Source organism: Plectropomus leopardus, chromosome 1 (assembly GCF_026936395.1).
Source record: "Plectropomus leopardus strain MGB_pleo_1.0 chromosome 1, ASM2693639v1, whole genome shotgun sequence".
NCBI classification, from domain to species: domain Eukaryota; kingdom Metazoa; phylum Chordata; class Actinopteri; order Perciformes; family Serranidae; genus Plectropomus; species Plectropomus leopardus.
The window spans coordinates 3,255,663-3,274,972 of NC_142176.1; the positions used below are offsets into that span (position 1 = coordinate 3,255,663).

Here is a 19,310-nt window from a genome sequence, read left to right on the forward strand (position 1 = left end):
AATCAATTACCTTTCATTTTGTGATAAATTTTATTTCAATTCGGCCAAAATTACGCCATGTTTTGTAAACAATTGCAACAACGAGGCGTTTTGAATCGGCTGTGATTCGCGCCTCGGGCTGGATTCTTCTCCATGGCAACGGCGGTCGAGGCTCATGGGTAGTGTAGTGTTTAGAGCCATTGGCAACGCCGAAAAGAACGGATAAAACACTAGTTTTAGAAACAAAGTTAAAATAATTCAAGTATATCGTCTTGTCGTATGTAATGTTTGATGGTTACATTGTGATTTTGCACGCTGATTGAAATAAAATAAAATAAAATGGAGGGGGAAAAAGTACTTCCGGCCCCTCCCACTTCAAAGGATCCCTCCAGCCAGTCAGCGCGTTTCTACGGGGAGCCCGTCGGGCCAAACCCAGTGTTAAATCCTTCGCGATCAGCAGTCTCAACAGTCCGAGACCGACATTCTTCCAACGGCGAGATAATGGCGAGGATGTGGCCGCTGTTCGGGGCGAAGAAAGACGCTTCTGCTGCATCTGTCGCTCGGCGCTGAAGTTTGCCGATGTGTCGGTGGCGGCGGACCGCGGGCTGAGCAGAGGACGCGGCGGCGGAGAGCGGTTCAGGTGGCGGCTTCAAGGAGACTGCTGTGATGCTACGTAGGCAACTGGAAGAAAAGGGCTTTTCTACTATGAGAGAGTGTGTGTGAACCCGGTTTGTCTGCACACACGGGACCGTTTTTAGTTATTTATTATTCCGTTTTTGTGACTGCTTCGGTTACACAGACGCGGTGTTTTTTGGGATACCGCGAGCTGGTGAAGTTTTTGGGGGAATGGCAGGTCGAAGCCGAAGAGCATGGTTCAGTGTTCTGCTCGGACTGGTGGTCGGGTTCACTCTGGCGTCCAGACTCATCCTGCCCAAGGCGACCGAGCTGAAGAAAGCCGGACAGAAACGGAAGGCGAACCCCGCCGGTTGTGGAGGACTCAACGGGGGACACAGAAAGGAATACGGCGGAGTGCTATGGCCGCAAGATTCACCGGCGACCGAGCAGCCCGGCGGCTCCCGGTCCAATAGTTTCCTGTTCGTCGGTGTCATGACCGCCCAGAAGTACCTGAACAGCCGAGCCGTGGCGGCACACAGGTACGTGACGTGTCAGCGGACACAAAAAAAAAACTGTTTATGTCAATATAACGGTTCACAAATCTCTCTGTAACACCGGAGCTTTACTTAAAGGGTCACCTGAACCGAGAAAACACTTCGGTTTACGGGCCTTTCAGACAAAATAGCCCGTTAGGCAGCTTAGCTAGCGACGGTTACTTCTACACATTTTCAGCGTTTGTCTTTAGCCCAAACTGATTTCTAGCACCAAGTTTTTCTTTTGAAGAAATTCAGAAGGAAAATACAGAAATATATCACCAGTTAATGACATGCCATAATGACTAGAACAGCTTGTGAAAACCCCTATCCTACCTGATAGCCCTTAAAATCCCCAAACATCCCTTTTTAGACACACAAGTAGATTGTAAAGGTCCCATATTGTGCTCATGTTCAGGTTTATACTTTATTTTGGGTTTCTAAGAAAACATTTTTCACGCTTTTATGGTCAAAAAACACATTATTTCTCTCACTCTGTCTGTGTAAATATACCTGTATTTACCTTTTGTCATTAAGGAGTGCTTCGTGACATGCATAGGTAATGCACTGACATGTTGAAATGACAAGAGCAGCTCTGTGATTTGTTGAAATCCCTCAAAAATGTTCTACAAGGTCACTTAAAGCCATTGAATTTACATAATTAGCTTGTAAAGGTCTGATATTGTGCTCATTTTTGGGTTTATACTTTTATTTTGAGTTTCTATTAAAACATGTTTTCATGCTTTAATGGTCAGAAAACACATTATTTTTCTAACTCTGTCTGTGTAAATACACCTGTATTCACCTTTTGTGACCAAGAAGTGCTTCATGATGTGTAGTAAATGCACTGACATGCTGAAATGACTAAAACAGCTCAGTGATGAGTTAAAATCCCCCCCAAAATATCCTACCAGGTGACTGTTAGCCATGTACTGTTAGCCTGCCATTATATGACACACATAAGAAACTTTTAAAGGTCTGATATTGTGCTTATTTTCAGATTTATACTTTTATTTTGAGTTTCTATTAAAACATGTTTTCATGCTTTAATGGTCAAAAAACACACTATTTTTCTCACTCTGTCTGCATAAATATACCTGTATTCACCTTTTGTCAACAAGAAGTGCTTCATGACATGTAAAGTCAATGCACCGACATGCTGAAATGACTAAAACAGCTCAGTGATGAGTTCAAATCCCTCAAAATTGTCCTACAAGGTTACTGTTAGCCATGTACTGTCAAGTTACCATTATTTGACATGCATGAAGTAGTTTTTGAAGGTCCCATATTGTGCTAATTTTTGGGTTAATACTTTTATTTTGGGTTTCTATTAGAACACAGTCAAAAAAACACATTATTTTTCTGGCACTATCTGTCTAAATATTCCTGTGTTTAAAATCACTAAAGTATTTATATCCCATTACCAAAAAAAGCAAACAAAAAAGGCAATTTTTCAGCTCCAGGATTTCATCTTCAACTTTTACCTTTCAAACATCAAAGGTCAGTTTTTAGGATCTAATGACTAATTTATGGTGGAGAGAGGGCCGTGCATTTTCCACCAGTCACTCAGGGAAGCTCAAGCAAAAACACTCAGTCACACCCAGTCACCCCCGTCCTCTGATAAAGAACGGTCCCGTCCTTTTATCCATTTTCAGCATTTGTCATTGATCCATACTGATTACTACCACGCAGCCTGCTGTTTTTTTAAGGGAATTCATAAGAAAAACGTACCAAACAAGCTGCTGCAGGATTTGTTTAGTTTATGCACTGATAATGACACTGCAAGGTAACAAGCTAAAATCTTAGATATGCTGCAACAGGTGACTGTTACCCATGCAAATTGCCATCAAAATTCTTTACCATACAATTTCCCTTTTTGTCACCTCATGTAGATAATTGTACTCCACCGTGTCTGACAGTAGCAGAATTTTTTTTTGCGTTTTCGTGGAAGCTGTATGATGTTCACACCGAGTGGAAACCACTGTCGAAGGTGACATCATCATGTTTTGACATGCTGAGTCAAAAACTCAAATATATTGAGTCAGAACCGTCTTTCTTTACTATTATTTTCCCATGGACTGAATAAGTGGCTAATTATGTAAAGTATTAGGATCTCCACTGGCATTTAAAATAGAGCTCTGTGGGTTTTAACAATGTTTGTCTGCACAGTGCGAGTTTGCACCGAATGACCCACACACAGGCCCGCTGCACGAGGTCCTCACCGAGACCGTGTGCCAACCAGGACTCCTTAAACATTTCCATTTCAGCAGCCACCCGATAGAACCACATCACAAGTCTGACTGAGAGCTGGCATTTCCTCACTGTTTATAGAGTCATATTGAGTCAGAGTTTGATGTGTGTCTGTAGAGGCGTCCTGACATTTCCACTCAACATGTACGGGGACCTCACAGCGGCTCAGGACTCTCATGTAGTCATCGTTGATTCCTACACTCATTACATAAGTTTTAGCCCCAGAAATAAGGAAGTGTACAAGCGGATACCGAGGGTACTGGTGTGATCCAGTTGCAAGATGGTATCTAGTTAAATATGGAGGAACCCAAAGATGATCAAGGATCAAGACAGTGTAGCCAGTCAGTTTAAAGATCAATTTATTATTAAAATTAGGGGTCAACAGATATTGTTTTTTCAGGGCTGATATCGATTATTAGTAGTTAATAAAACTGATAATCGATATTTGGAACCGATATGCATTTACAATAAAAATGCAAACATAACAGACTACGCCACAAAACTATGTTTAAATGCCTTTAACAAATGTTTAATCAAACTGAAATTTTCAACATCATGTGAAGCAAGTTCCCAGCATCTTTTTTTTTTGTAAAATCAAGTGAAAATTTTAATAAAAAAATAAAATAAAATAAAATAAAATAATTCAAATGTAAGTGAACTCTTTTGCAGTTTTACATGACTGTGTGGGAAGTACTGGAGGGCGTGCAAAAGGGTGAAGGGCTGCATCTCCATTCAGAAGAGGATTGGAAATCCAGGTCAGGCTCTGTGGTCTTGACCTGATGCTGGTTGAGAGCTTTGGAGAAAAGGTGTTTAGCTTGTGACCACAGCTTAGTCTCCACTACAGAGCTGTTTTTAGAAGTAAGCATAAGTGTGTCAATCGCAAAATCTATAAATATATCAAAGGAATGTCAATGTTTCCATGCAGATGTGCCACTGTACTAATGTTTACACCAGAGGGATGCTTTAAGAGCTCTGCAGAAGCATCCTCCAAGGCTCTGACGCTCACAGTTTCAGTCGGTGCTGCAGATAGTTGTCTCGTGAAGGCCTCCTCCTGGGTCTCTAGTTTCAATAAGGACTCATCTGGACTGTGCTGGAAGACACAAGACACTTTATTTGTTGTTGTAGATGCGCAACAAAATCATGTTTGGTTACTCTCAGGCTGACAGCTGCACAAAAATGAAATGAAAACATTAATGAAAGCTAAATTTTAAACATTAAGATAAGAACAAGTGAAACCACAGATGAGAAACAATGGCAAACAACTATAAGCATTCATATTAATAATAATAAGTGTGTCTTAGATATCAATAAATAAGCAGCAGCAGGTTTAAAGTGCCGCAGCTTGTAAGTGCATTGTGGATCAAGCTGTTGCACAGTATAAAGTGCATGTAAACATAAATGGACTGTAAATGACCCGTCCCTCAGCAGTAGACGTAGTTTATTTTGTTTGCTTGTTTTTGTTTTTTTTAAGATGATTTTTTTAGGCTTTTCGGCTTTATTTGATAGGACAGATGATAAGAGTGAAAGGGGGGAGAAAGAGAGGAGAAGACATGAAAGTTGAAAAAGGAAATAACCTGAAAACACTACTTAAAAAATACAATAATCTGTAAACTAATTTTAAATATTTAGTTATGAAAATTATAAGTATAATTCTATGAACAATTTTCCCTAACTTTTAAAAAAAATCTATAAATCTACTACTTTTCTACCAAGTCGCTCATTGCCTTTTCCCACGTTTCTGAGAGAAATCAAACCAATTCGGTTAGATTACAAAGGTTTAATTACTTGTGAAAGGCGTCTGAAAGTAGGAAAAGTGATGACAACTCAGGTTTTAAAGGGAAAAGGAAAAAGAGAAAACCTCAACAAAAATCCCGCTAACCCTCCCAACGTCCACCCGTTCAACTTCCCATGTTGGTTGTGGCCACAGTAAACGACTAATTAGTTAAATACATATACAGACCCTGGATAAACAGGCAGGCACAGACATACAAACAAAACAAATATCAGAAAAAGAGTGGAAAAAAAATCTTTTAAATCTAATCTGGACCTTTTAAATCTAATTTTTCCTTTAATACAATCTCAAAGACCTAACACCTGGAATAAGTGCTTATTTTTGGCATTAATGGAATTACCATGTGGGCTAAGAGGAAATATAGCTCTGTTTCTCCATGGCAGATCTGCGTGCAGTATTTGTGGTAATTGTGAATGCACTGAATGAGAGTAGTTTCTATGTCATGTTAGACGACCACCACACACAGGAAATTATAGGGATGAACATTAAAAAAAGTAACAAGATAAATCTCTGATACTTCCCAGCTCTAATTCTCTTATTGCACTTCAGTAGAGGAACAGTTTCAGTGGCATTTATCATGTTAATGTTCATGCCATCATTTTCCCCCAGACTCTAAACATTTCCCATAATTTAGTCATGCTTAGAAAAGCCTGACTCATACTTGTCTGTGCTGCAGCTTCTCACTGTGTTGACACAGTCCAGCAGGAGCTATTTAGGACTTTAAAAACCGTGGTAAAGATTTGAATACAGTGCGAGCTTCCTTTCTTTGCAAACACATTTATTTGGGATTAATCCCGGTGGACTGTCTTCAGCCCCATGAGTCAGACATATGGAGCAGGACACAAGCTGTTAGTTTTTAATGAATTTGTTATCTTTTGGCTGGCTTACAAATAATTAAAAAAAAGTCTCCCACTTCTATTTCAAGAATTTGATGTGCTGAGAAGTTGTTTGTAGCTTCTGTCTGTTGTTTCCTGTGATGTGTTAAGGAGTCTGTCAGCATAAAATAATCTTTTTTTTCCATAAATGGAAGATGGAGCATTGCTTTGCATTACATTTTCTCATCCCCGCCTGTTTAAGCAGCGGATTTAGTCACTTTAGTATCTCACGTGTCTGATGAAAACACGTGTATGTAGGAGCCTAATGTAGTATGAAAAGACCAGTGTTGGTGTCCGTGTCGACTTCGTGGAATCGCTCACTCTTTAATCCAGCTAATTTCGTTACACTGCCCTTGGAGATAGTAGATGTCACTCCTTGGTCGTTGGAGGGATGAAGATTTAGCATTTTTATTGCTTTTTTTATGTGTGAAAAACCATGAATGTGTCTTGTGTGAATTAATAGCTGACACCATAAAAAGAAGTGGTTCTCATTCTCATTCCCGCTCTCATTCTCCGCCGGTGTCTCCGCTGGTGTCTCCGCCGGTGTCTCCGCCGGTGTCTCCTTAAGTGTGCGCTCTGCTCTCAGTCTTCAGTTATCGATATCTTATTGGCCACAAGAAGCTGGAAATTATCGGTTTATCGGTATCGGTTGAAATAATCATTATCGTGCATCACTGCTTATAATACCTTCATATCTCTCTTAGGAGTCAAAGGAAACCTTTAAGCTCGACAGAAATAGTGATTTGATGTATATCGTCATATACATCGATATCGACTGATATGAAAAAAATTATTGTGATAAGACTTTTTTCCATATCGTCCAGCCCTACATACTTCCATTAAAAGATGGTTTCAGATCTTAATAATAGTGACAAAACATTTGTTCAACCAAAATCAACCCTTCTGTTGTCATTCCTTTAAGGGTCATTGTGACCGTTGATAATAATTCTGTCACACTGTGATACAGAGAAAACATATATATCAATAATATTTTCTTAGATGGTTATTGTAAAATCTCATACCATTGCATCCCTTATTGGCTGCTGCATTTGTATGTGCGGCCGTCACTGTGAAGAATTATTTCATGTTTTTGTAGGTTGTTCCATGAAACGGATAATGCCACCTGCTTGTTTTGTGCGCTTTTCTCTGACTCGTCGTTTCTGTATGTGCGTTTTCAGGACGTGGGCGCAGACGATTCCAGGTCGCGTGGAATTCTTCTCCAGCGAGGGCTCCGACACCTCCATCCCCATCCCCATAGTGGCTCTGAGGAACGTGGATGACTCGTACCCGCCGCAGAAGAAGTCCTTCATGATGCTTAAGTACATGCACGACCATTACCTGGACAAGTACGAGTGGTTCATGAGGGCCGACGATGACGTCTACATTAAGAGTGAGAAGTTAGAGAGCTTCCTGCGCAGCCTCAACAGCAGCGAGGCCATCTTCTTGGGACAAACGGGTATGGGAGCGCGGGACGAGCTGGGAAAACTGGCCCTGGAGCCCGGGGAGAACTTCTGCATGGGGGGACCGGGGGTCATCATGAGCCGCGAGGTCCTCAAGAGGATGGTGCCGCACATCCGAGAGTGTCTCCAGGAGATGTACACCACCCATGAGGACGTGGAGGTGGGCCGGTGTGTCAGGAGGTTTGCCGGGGTCCAATGTGTCTGGTCCTACGAGGTAAGACGGATTCATTTTGTTTATATGTTGTATTTTTAATGTCTAAAACAGACACAGAACCCATCTGCATTTAAGACTCAAGGACGCTTATGTACAAAACAGAGCTGTAAATCAGATGTATTTAAAACTGTGAGGTGAAGGTGCTGGAAAGTTAAAAGGTGGTGCAGAGAGGAGACGTAAGACAATTTTAATCAAGAAATTCAGATTCTGTTCAGCCTGAACAACATCCAGTAGTAGTATTGCTGTCATTATAGCTGTTTGTCACGCCATCTGTTTGTGATTTTTTTTTTTAATGCTGGACGAAATGCCTTGTTGCTGTTTCATACTGGTATTCACCTTTGATAGCCAGTGAGTGTTAATACTGAGCTAGTTATTGTCTCTGCCAGGTGTAAACCTGGAGGTGATCATGCATTAGTTTTGTGTGTGTGTATCCATCTGTGTGAAGCTAATTTTGCAAGCTATTGGGCCGATCAGCCTAATATTTTTTGTTTTACAATTAAAAAAAAATTACTTTACAATTAAAACAAAAACAATAAGCTTATAACTTATATCTTAATAAATATAATGGCATTTTCTACCATAAATTCATGCACAAATGTGTGCATGGAAAACCACCTGAAAACCCTAAAACCTAAAACCCACCGCTCCACATGTATCACCATCAATGCTTAAATGGAACTTAAACCCTTGATTTTTCAACCTTTGTAGCACCAGTGCTATGTGCATGAAAGGTACGTGCAGTCCTTAATTGGACAAATGGTAAACAAGTATAAGCTTTAAAAAAAAACTAAAAAGATGCTCACGTTGGAGCCCACAGCTAACATATTAGTACCCAATAGTAATAACAGTAGGCGGGGCAGTTGTTGAGGGCTGAGCAGACAGTATTGGGGAGTCTTGTGCATTGCTTATACCAGCGATGCCATAAAAGCCTTTTTATCCCTTTGTGATTCCAGTTTAACACAACGTGGGTTTTGTATTTTTGTGGTGCAGATGTGTCACATAACCGTCCCTGCGTCTCCCTGCTGGCATTAAGCCTGAGACGAGGAGTGCTTCAGTAAACATGACAAGTATGAGAAACCACACTGATGGATGATTTTATCAAAGTAAAGTAGTACAGATACTGTAGATAATAACTGCATACTTCCTGCTCACAGCCTCATTCTGCGCTCCAGACTTCAAGATGCTTTAGTCTAATGCAGACAATTCAACACTTTAACTGCCACACACACCTGTAAATGACATCCTCCAGTCTCTGCGGCGGCGAGCTGCGTGCAGCATCACAACTCATTAAACAGGAATATAATGCAGTGTAATTCAACACCAGCACGCAGAGCCCACACTCAAAAGTGACAATAGAGTTGAATCAACATCACTTTGACACAGTGTCAACAAACCTGAACATTAGAGGCTTCAGAAAAGGATGATTTACTGCAGCTCTGTTGTAGGAATGTGTTTCGCTGTAAAGGTGTGCAGATGGTAACTAAAGTGAGTCCTCAAGGATCCGGTATGCGGTTGATATGGTTCATCAGGGAATGCAGAGAGCTGCTTGAGGAGAATAATTATTTTACAGATGAGCATCTGTATTTCAGAGTTATATTCTCAATGAAGATGCTTCGCCTGTACAGTTCGATAAATGCAGAATTACACGTTTCCTGTTACTTTTGAGCTCTGAGAAAATCTTTTGACCCACTAAATCTGGGCTCAGACTACAGGATTTTTTAAATAAAAGTCCATTTTAAAATCAGGTTGCCTTTTACAAACAAGGAGAAACTTCAAAGATGTTCTCTAATCTCAAACATGCACACAATGCAAGATTTAATAATAAAAATAATAGTGCATCACACACTACAGGATATTATTAAGATTATAATGCCAGAAGGAGCATGACTGCACCACCTCACATGATATTTTGGGGAAGTAGGTGCGAACAAAACTGAGACTGAATTGGTGCGACAACATACTGTAATGTTAATTATTTTTTTCAGTGAGAAAAAAAGCAGAAGGCTAAACGAATCTGTAAGACAACACGTTCAGGGAGAACTGGGAGTGAGAATTAAACTCGGTTATATAAAAGTCAGTTTCAATATCTAACAACAGTAGTGTGCTAGCAAACATTAGCCTCAAGGACTAAAATGTTAACTGCTGTTTGGCAGCACTGTCAACTGCTCTGTGACGACGTAACCATACAGATTTTAAATAATACAATTAAATTACTGCAAGGTTTCTCCCCTTTCCTGTATGACTTGTCAAGTATCTTTTTGTTTTACTGACCCGACTTCCACAAACTGAGTGAACTGTGAGGTTTCTCCACAATATAACTTCTCATGTGAATCTTCACAGACAAACAAACAAAAAAACATAACTATAGTCCTTGTTAATTAACATTAATTGTTATTAGGGCAGCTTAAACATTATTCTCAGCATATCTATCAGCAGTTATCGCTGTCATTCACGATAAACTCGGCAGCAGCCCTGTGATACTCTGTTCCTGTTTCATCTCCCCCTCGTTGCATGATGGTAAATGGTGATGGTTTCTGGTGGAGGCTATTGCTTTACTGATGTCATCTATGGGGTTAAATAAATAAAATTGAACATTTTAAGTTAGATGCTTAAAACCGATGACAACAGCTGTGACATTCAGCTTCAGCCTTATTAGTGTTGACGAGTGTTGCCTGCATGTTTAGTTTGGTTACTCCCTGAAGCTTTGCCATCGGAGCCACCGGGGCTCCGGGGCTCCACCGCTGGACTAACATTAGCATTAGCTGCTTTGCTTTAAATTTATGGAGTGCTGCACTTGCAGCTACTCTTTCACACAAATTGCTTTTAGCTGCACCCTTATGACTTTTAGAAAAGTGAGCTCACACTCTAACCGCTTGGTCTTACCCAACATCCACCTTACTACTACAACAAGCAGAGCAGCCAGCAGTGACACCACAATTAACATCCTACGTCATCCCCTGATGCCAGCAGCTTCGTCATCGTGAGGGGCAGGTTGCTAGCTCTGTTAGAATCAGGTTAGAATGAATTAAAGTTACACAATTAATACCAGTTCTCGATGCCCATCCCTATTTAAGACTGGATCTGTAAACTTCTCACATCACCAGATAATCCAGGCCAAATGTTGCTCCCACAGACCAAGGGCCCAGACCGGATTTCTCCCTCAATTTTTGGAAGGCAAATTTGTGTTTCCTAGGATAGTGAAGGAACGACCCACCCTCCTCTGCTTTACTCTGCCGCTGGTTGGCTTACCCTTACACACCAAGCTGACACTCGGCTGTCTGTCGGTCAACGTTGGGCCGTTGGTGAGGAGCTGTGAATCTTGGATAAATTGGCCCCAAACTCCTGTAGTCTAAGCCCGGCTTTAAAGAGACATCATGCAGGCCCTGTGGTTTTTTATTCCTCTTTGGAAACTAAATGTTTGCACCTTGTGTTTGAAATATTTTTTCGTATTAATGACCAACCATGTAGAATTATTCTCAACCAAAGAGAAGAAATGCTTGGACTGAGCGGCTGCAGTCTGTTGGCAGGTAGACACAGTGTATGTTTATGTGGATTAACTGCTTATGTCATGTATGAGTTCAGTAAGGTTACAGAAGTCGAGGCAGGACAGAAGGGCAGCTCCACGAGATTTTCTCTCGACTGTGTGCGTACCAATCTGCTTTAGGCACGATTTTCTTCAAAGCTTCAGTGAAAGTTGGGCTGCTAACATCCAAATCCAAGCGCTCAGCCCCTCTGGAGCCATCATTTTGAGAGCAGCAAATTGTACGTTGCAGCTCGGTAAAAGTGTCTTGTTTTGTTTTAACTGTTGTTTCCCCGCCGGGTAGATTTGTGTGTTTTTGAATGGAAGAAGAGAGCACGCACTGTTTGTTTTGATCTCTGTGAGAGTGAATTATGACCATCATGAGGTCGCAGTGATCCTTGTTTCTGTGTGTGGGTCCTGACCTGTGGGTTGACCTTTGACCCGAGCGGGTTCCCAGAATAGCATTCCATTGGCTGGTGCGCTGTGTGTTGCCTGCACTGTTGTGTGATGTTTACACAACCTTTTTTTGTGATGTTTAGATAGTGGCACACAGGTATGTTGTTTTAAGTGCTTTGATTGCTTGCTCATGAATCACTTTGAGCACACAATGCAACACACGCAATCACAAACACTCAAGTCAAGTGTGGAAAAAGCCCAAAACTGGCATGTGTTCAGTTCAGAGAGTGCTGTGAGTGTTGGTGTGAAAAAGAAGCGCTTCCCCCTCACTGAAACTGTACTTCACTTCTGATACTGAGCAGGCGGTTTGACTGTTTGCGCTGTGCCTGCTGGATCGTATGGCATTTAGTCATTGTTGAGACTTGTGCGAGTGTTGTCATTGTGAGAGAAGTTAATAAGAAGACGCCGCTAACCAAATCAGCCCACCGCAGCGGCCCCATGTTGGGACAGAGTTATGAAAGAAATGCCGCTGCCTCGCCGTCAGAGAAAAGCGCTTTTGGTGCTACCAGCCTGCTCTCTGACATGTCGAGACACGGCCGTGCCGTAGACCTGTTGCTCACATGACCGCCGTTCACATGAAGCAGGACCCTTTGAAACCAATGAAATGAATGAAGTGACTGTATGAGACTCCACGAGATCTGAAATATGAGTGATAAAAGACATCTCCGTCATGTGTTCAGCACGTGTCTGAAGGGAATGGAGAAATGAAGCCCAATTAAATTTTTTATGTCCTTTAATTCAGACTTTAAGGTAAAACTCTAAACAAAAGTTTACAGCTGAGATGGAAATCTGTGTTTTTCCTACATAGAGCTAAATTTGGTATAGTTTAACAACTCCCATCACAAAATCACAAATAATATAAATCCATCTGACGCAGTCTTGACACATTTCTCCCACTCAGCTACTGCCTCAGTTTGACATGCTGAAGTAAATCAGTCGTGCTGCTGTCTTTATTTGCAGCAGCCTTTAAACAAGCTGTGCAGACTTTGGTTTGTTCGAGATCTGACGGCACAAAACCGAAATAATTCAGAACAACTGACGAGACTGAGCCTTTTTTGGGAACGTAGTCTTGATTGTCAATCATGCTTGCTGTCATGTTGTCATGTGTTTCTCCAGGAGGGACAGCAGTTTTGTTTTTTTTTTAACTTTATAGTAACTCAGTAATTCAGTGATTTTGTATTTTAGTAGTTAACATTAATGTAGAGGACATTTCAAAATATTGATTTTGCATCATGATATAGCCTTAAAATTTTAGGATATTATTCATTCAGACATATGTGTACTGTCCAAAGTGTTCACATCAATCAAGCCAACTGGATTTAGGGTCAAAGTGCACTCAGATCTGAGCTCATGTCTCGAATGTGAAAGCCCCCAAAGTCTCATAATAGATGTCTCTGCATGATCTCCGCATGCATGATGCAAGAAGAGATGTCCTGTCCGTAAGGTCACTTTATCGTTACAGTGGTCTCTCTTGAAGGGTTGCACAGATGTTTGTAAAGTCCTGTTCAGCATGTGAAATCACCTGCATGTGCAGCAGGCACTCGGTCTCCAGACGCACACAGTGTCAGTGTTTGAGTGGGTAGATTCAGCTGATGCAGTGAATAAAACCGGCGTCTTTGACTGTCGTTGCAGTAACTGCTGAATCATGTGCTGTCACAGTCTGCTTGGCGGGGCTGTTCCCAAAAAACTCACCCTCCTCATGAGACCAAAAACTCCTCCTAATTGCTCTCTCCACTCTAATTTGACTCGTCAAGTCTGTAGTTTTCACATTTGATCATCTTCCATTTTTAAATGAAAACCTTGTAGGGAGTGATCTAGAAAGCCTGCCGGCTAATGATCACTTTGACTCAGTGAGGGCTTATAGAAAACTTTCAGGAAGTCCAAGAATTTTGTAAGTCTTTTACTTAAACCAGCAACAACTGATTATTTTGGCCACTTAGAGGACAGTGGAAAACATTGTGAATGCCATCTTTTAATTTGACATGCTGAACTTGTTGGCAAACAGTCGCTCGGTTGTACATCCAGCAGTCACAGGATGAATTCATTGATTAGGAGTCTTTGTGTTTGTGTCCACCTCGTAATTGTGTGTGTGTGTGTGTGTGTGTGTGTGTGTGTGTGTGTGTGTGTGTGTGTGTGTGTGTGTGTGTGTGTGTGTGTGGTTGTCTTTTATTTTTTGAAATTCAGTCAATCTGTTGACGGCTGGTGTGTGACAGTCTCACATCTCTGCTGACATGACAAAACCAAGCCCAGTAAAGTCAGTTTTGGTATCTACTTTAAGTTCTGGTGAAACTAAACAGACCAACTTTCAAGAGCACCATAGGGGAGCCAGATTTGGCCTTTGGGTCCACAGTTGAGAATTACTGATCTACATTGTATGAGTAGTTCCCCTTAATTCTTTTGGAGACACAACTCTGTGATACCATATGTCATATTCAGCATCACGATGCGTGTTGTCGGCTGTTTGATTGCTGTAATCAGGATAACTTTATGATCTAAAAACTGAGTCACACATCATGGAGGAGGATAGTGACCCATCAGGGATTTTTTCCTCCTTTAAAATGTTTTTTTTTTCTGGTTTCAATGTTTCAGCTCTCAGAGGGCCTGTATTTCTAGATCAGCAGTCTGACGTGCACATGCTAGACCAACACACAGGAAGTCAGCCTCCCACACACATGAGTGATGCCTCAACATGCTCTCTAAACCTTACACCCTCCCCCATCTCTCTATCTCTCCATCGGCCTTTCTGCACAGAAATCCGGCGATAAGGCCGTGACAAAGTTCCTTCATTATGCCTCCTTTCCCTTTGTTTTATACAGAAACAAAGCTCGCCGCCTCAGTGTGTGATTCTTAGATAGCATGCCGAGTCCGGAAGGAAGAGACGCGTTGGGCATGACATGCAACGGAACAACGTTGGCCTGTAGTGTGATACTCGGCGGCTGCCTTTTATAAACATGGCAACAAAAATCATTTACCGTCTGTGTTTTATGGAGGCTGATCTCGTCCTCTGCTCAGGGGGTCAGGAGCTCTTGGACCTCATTTTCTCCTCAATTTGCAGACATTTTCGGCTGCTGTTCTTCCTGTTTGAGTTAAATCTATCAGTAGTGAGTCGCACTCATAACATGTCGTCAAAATATCACACCTGCCCCACCCTGCAAGCTGTCCCTTTTACACAGACGTTTGTTCCTCTGTTCCGCAATCGTACCTTATATACAGGACAGTAATGCAGCATAGCGGCGGGATATTCCTGCTCTACACAGGCAACGTAAAGGGGCTGAGTTTCCTCGCTTTTAAGTCGCCATGGGAGGCAGTAACAAAAATTTAAAAGGAAATTATCATTAAATTGAATTCATGATGTCTAATGTTTTTCTGTGTATATAATATATAAATTATTTACTCTTCTCTCTGCATTGTGTTCTATATATTTCTTTTCTCTTTTTTATTGGATTATTGTTAACTGACTGGTTACTTTTCTGTTCAGTTTTTCTGTGTAATATAAGTTCAGTTATTTATTTATTTATTTTCGACTTTTCTCCTTCTTTTTTGTTATTGCTTGTTTTTCTCCGTAAGTTGAGGGTGGCATCCTTTTTTGATAAGCCTGTGGCTTCTTGAGTTCTTCTGGCACATTTCCTTTGTTCTTATCTGGATTTTATGCAGTTTTAAATGTGTGCAGATAAAAGTCAGCATTAGTCAAACCCTCGGATGTTGAGTTATGGCTTATGAAAAGATTTTAATTGCAAAGGGCATAAAAATATAAATAAATGTTTTATATTTTTTACTTTGCAAACGACCATGGTGTGAGTGTGATATAATTATTCACTTCTGGCCTCCCCTTCGTCCTTTAATTCCTGATAATGGACTCGTCGTCGGGCATCATCCCACTGCATCTGTGTACTGTATGTGTCCGTCCTCTCCTGTTGTGGCAGCTTGTTGTGCACCGCATGTATTTTCAGACTTCCTGTGGCCACAGCTCTGTGTGCGTCTCCTCTGTGTGTCCCCAGCAGTGCCTTCGCATCGTGCTAAAAGTAGGCCCGGTGATGTTTACACTCACTATTCAAAAATAAACAGAAATGGAAGGCCGGGGTGCTGAATTAGCATGAATTACAGCTCTGCAGCATGAAGCGCAGGCTGTGTGTGGCTGCAGCAGCAGTCAGCTGGTATGCAGGATGATGACATTTTGGGAGGAAAGAGAGATTTTATAGGTCTAGTAGCGGCTGCTGAAACCTGTAAGAGTCTTCATTACTGTGGGTGGGCTTCTTCTGATTAAGCTCTATTTTCTGTCAGGGTTTAATCGTACCTCATTCTGCTGAGGATTTTGTTCCTTCCTGTGTGTGGCCGTGGCACCTTCCTCTGAGTTTCACTATAACTACTTTTGTCTGCGTGCTTGTGGCAGACGTGCTTCTGCTAAACTATGGTGTTTGGTGTTTTGCATGTAGCACACCATGGAGTTAGTGATCTGACCAGCGTGTAGGCTTTTGCGTTGGATTCGATCCAGAGCCTCACTCACGCGTCTCCTCACATAAATGTGGTGACAGTTTTCCATGTCGGTCTCATGTTTAAATGAACACCTGACACCTAACAGTAAGCACGAGGGGTGTTAATCACTGGTCTCATCACAATTTGATATTATATCTTTGCACAATGATACGATATTTGCCGTTGTCACAAAGTCTACCACGATACAATTTTGATTCGATTAAGGGGCAGGTGATCGATACGAGCCGATATTATATGCTCATTTAACACTCTCTGAACTTCCGAACGGTCCAGTTTGTGCCAGAGTGCGCTCCAGCACTCAAAGTGAGTGTTTCTGAACGCACTCTATGGAAGAGAGCATTGAGGGATTTCAGTTTGGTATGTTAAATTAGTATCAACTTACTTCCGACTTTGAATTTTTGATTGGTTTATCCATATTAGGTTATATGGATCAAGGATAAGCGCGCCCAAATCAACCCTGCTTCAACAAACTGAAAAAACTAAAATGACGATATTTCAAATTTGGATTGAGGCTAATGTCTGATCATTTTTTTATGCTTTTCATTATGCATGTAAGATCCTAAATTGCATATTAACAAGGTTTTTGGGTGATTTGGCTTCCCAGAGGTTTTAAGCACACACTGCAGAGTATGCATTTCTCTGCACATAATGAGAAATATGAGCATGGGTCAAAGAAATCCTATTTTCATTCTTGAAAAAAACTATATTATTGGTTTTTCAAAGCATACACACTGCCACATTGCATAGCAGAAAGACACTAGTAAAATAAAAAGAACACATACCCATGCACATACATAAACACATATATAGACACATATACGGAAACATTAAAAAAAACACGCAGTTGCACAAAATAAAAAAAATAAAGGCCCATTGTTATTGCCTGCAAGAAGATAGATAAATATGACTTCATTTAGAGTTATATTTAATAAAATGGGGGGTTAGAGTTTAGCTAAACCTATTTTCATTCTTAAAATTACCCAATATCTGGTGACAGTAAATGAATAAATTAAGAGAAAGTGTCCAGCCTAGTTCTACCTGAATGTCACACTGCAGCCTGCTGACTGTCTGCAGTAACAACGTCCTTGAGGTGAGCCTGCCTCCCCCAGAAGCACCGGGACCATCCCATCCCCACCCTGCATGCCAGCACACAAACAAGCTCCAACACAGCTAATGGGAATCACAAGGCAGCACTGCTGAGAGCTATGAGTCCACCTCCTAATCCTAATTTCTCCTGAGTGGCCTGCAGGGCTGCCAAACCTGCGGCCGCTGCTGCAGGCGCTTTCATCCGGCCAACAATAACACCATTGTCCTCTCACCGTGCTGCCTCTGTTCTTCAGGATTAACTGAGTTCCCATTTACCCCTTCCTATCTCGCTTCAATTTGTACATATTAATTAGCCTCTCTTTCACAGCCAGCTGCACATGGCTTCACATCTAATCTGATGAATGAGTTATCGTTCTCTTAAATCTTAGTTTGCAAATAGCGGAGGAAGCAGTGGTATGTACAGCATGCAGTCACGCACACAAATATGCTGTGCAGAACTGCAAAAATATAATAGATTTAAATTAGATTTATGGATTTTAATTTAACTTAAAAGAGATGAGAACTGTTGCATTTGTGCACTTGCACTGGTCTGTTTAACCCACTGCAACCCGAGCAAACTGGCTTGAAAACATAAATTAAGACACTGAGTGAGCAGCTTAAAAAGAACTGACCCAAAATGAGCAAGAAATTAGTAACATTTTAAAGTAAAAAATGCATTAAAAAGTACCTATTTTCTTTTTTTACACTTTATTTTTCTTACTATTTTGTCAAGAGCATAAAAGAAAGACAAGACAACTAACAACTGTGTCACATGATAAATATATAGCCTACATTTAAGAGTTGGAAGAATATTGCATGTTTGAATAACCTCACAGCAGATTGCTGTAGTTGAAAGATTGCACCAAATATTGCAGTTAATACAGTGATATAAAGAATTATTGCACCTTTAAATCCCGGTTGCAAATTGAAGTGTAATAACTAAATTATGTAATTTTAATTGTAGATGAATATATCAAATATGGCAAACACATGATGCTTGTTTAGGGGAATTTTTGTGTCAAATGATGCAAAGACAACTGGAATATTTCCATTTTAATATCAGCAGCGGTATGCATAAAGCCAGCGGTAACTGCAATAATGATGATGATGTTCTGCTGTAGCTGCTTAACACAAACTGTCAGTCCCTCTGCAGCACCGCGCAGTGCTGTGTGTCTGTGCATCCTGTCCAGAGACTCTCCAGAGATGATGTGGACAGAGGTTGAGCTGGCAGATTATTCATTCACACACCCACAGCAGCATCATCACATCTGGCTCCGTGTCGGCGTAAATAGGAGGAAACGTACTGCCATCGCCACCCTGTAACCGCCATGATCTGGAGGAGTTAAACACCCTCCCACTGTAAAAATCATTTAGCCTTATACATACAATGTGACATCAATGATTAGTTCTAGTGCTGGAAAAAAAAAAGTTTTATCAATACATATCGATTCTATTTGACACGGTTTCATTAGTCATTATCTCAGCATCAATGCTATTGGTGCTACTTTCTCACTCTTCTGTCACTCAGTCATAGTGCTCCAGTTTCAAACAGGCTTTAGCTTCCGGATTTTGTGTTTTACTTGCACTTTAATGCCTTTTGAATATGTGACAGTCAGATAAATGATCCAATAGTATTGATGCAAATGATGCAGTCTTCTCATCTCCATCACAGGTCCCTGAATTTAATCAAACTGAATCTGTATTGTGGCGTATTTTATATCGGCAAATATAGTACAATTTGGGGGTTGGCAGATTATTGGCCTGGCTGAATATTCGGGCCAATATTTGGCATTTTGCCGATTATTTGTATCAGCATTTTTATTTCAATGATGGCTGATAAAATTAATTAAAAAAGTGCAAAGAAAGCGTCAGCATGGGAGGAACTTTTACTTCTTAAATGCTCAAGGAGCTATTTCATTTATTCATTTATTATTTAAATTTTCACTTGCCTGTAAAAAAAGTTGCTGGGAAGTTTTGTGTTGGGGTTTGTTATAATCCGAATTTTAAATATTGACATAAAGATTTTCATTTTTATT

At 40.9% G+C, this 19,310-nt stretch overlaps 1 protein-coding gene and 1 long non-coding RNA gene across 2 annotated transcripts in view; one reads left to right on the top strand and one right to left on the bottom strand.

Annotated features, from left to right (window-relative positions):
- Positions 1-393: 393 nt before the first annotated feature.
- chsy1 (chondroitin sulfate synthase 1) overlaps positions 394-19,310 on the top strand; it is a 79,556-nt gene continuing 60,639 nt past the window's right edge. The window contains exons 1-2 of the mRNA XM_088082888.1: positions 394-1,133; positions 7,223-7,718. Of these exons, the coding sequence (XP_087939014.1) occupies positions 826-1,133; positions 7,223-7,718 (804 nt within the window). The 5' untranslated portion in view covers positions 394-825. The remainder of the gene's footprint in view (positions 1,134-7,222; positions 7,719-19,310) is intronic.
- Positions 2,220-18,013, bottom strand: LOC148190337 (uncharacterized). Its single transcript, XR_015777607.1, has 3 exons — positions 14,667-18,013; positions 7,067-7,711; positions 2,220-4,467 (listed from the first exon to the last, which is right to left on the bottom strand). It is a non-coding gene; the product is annotated as an uncharacterized LOC148190337 (long non-coding RNA).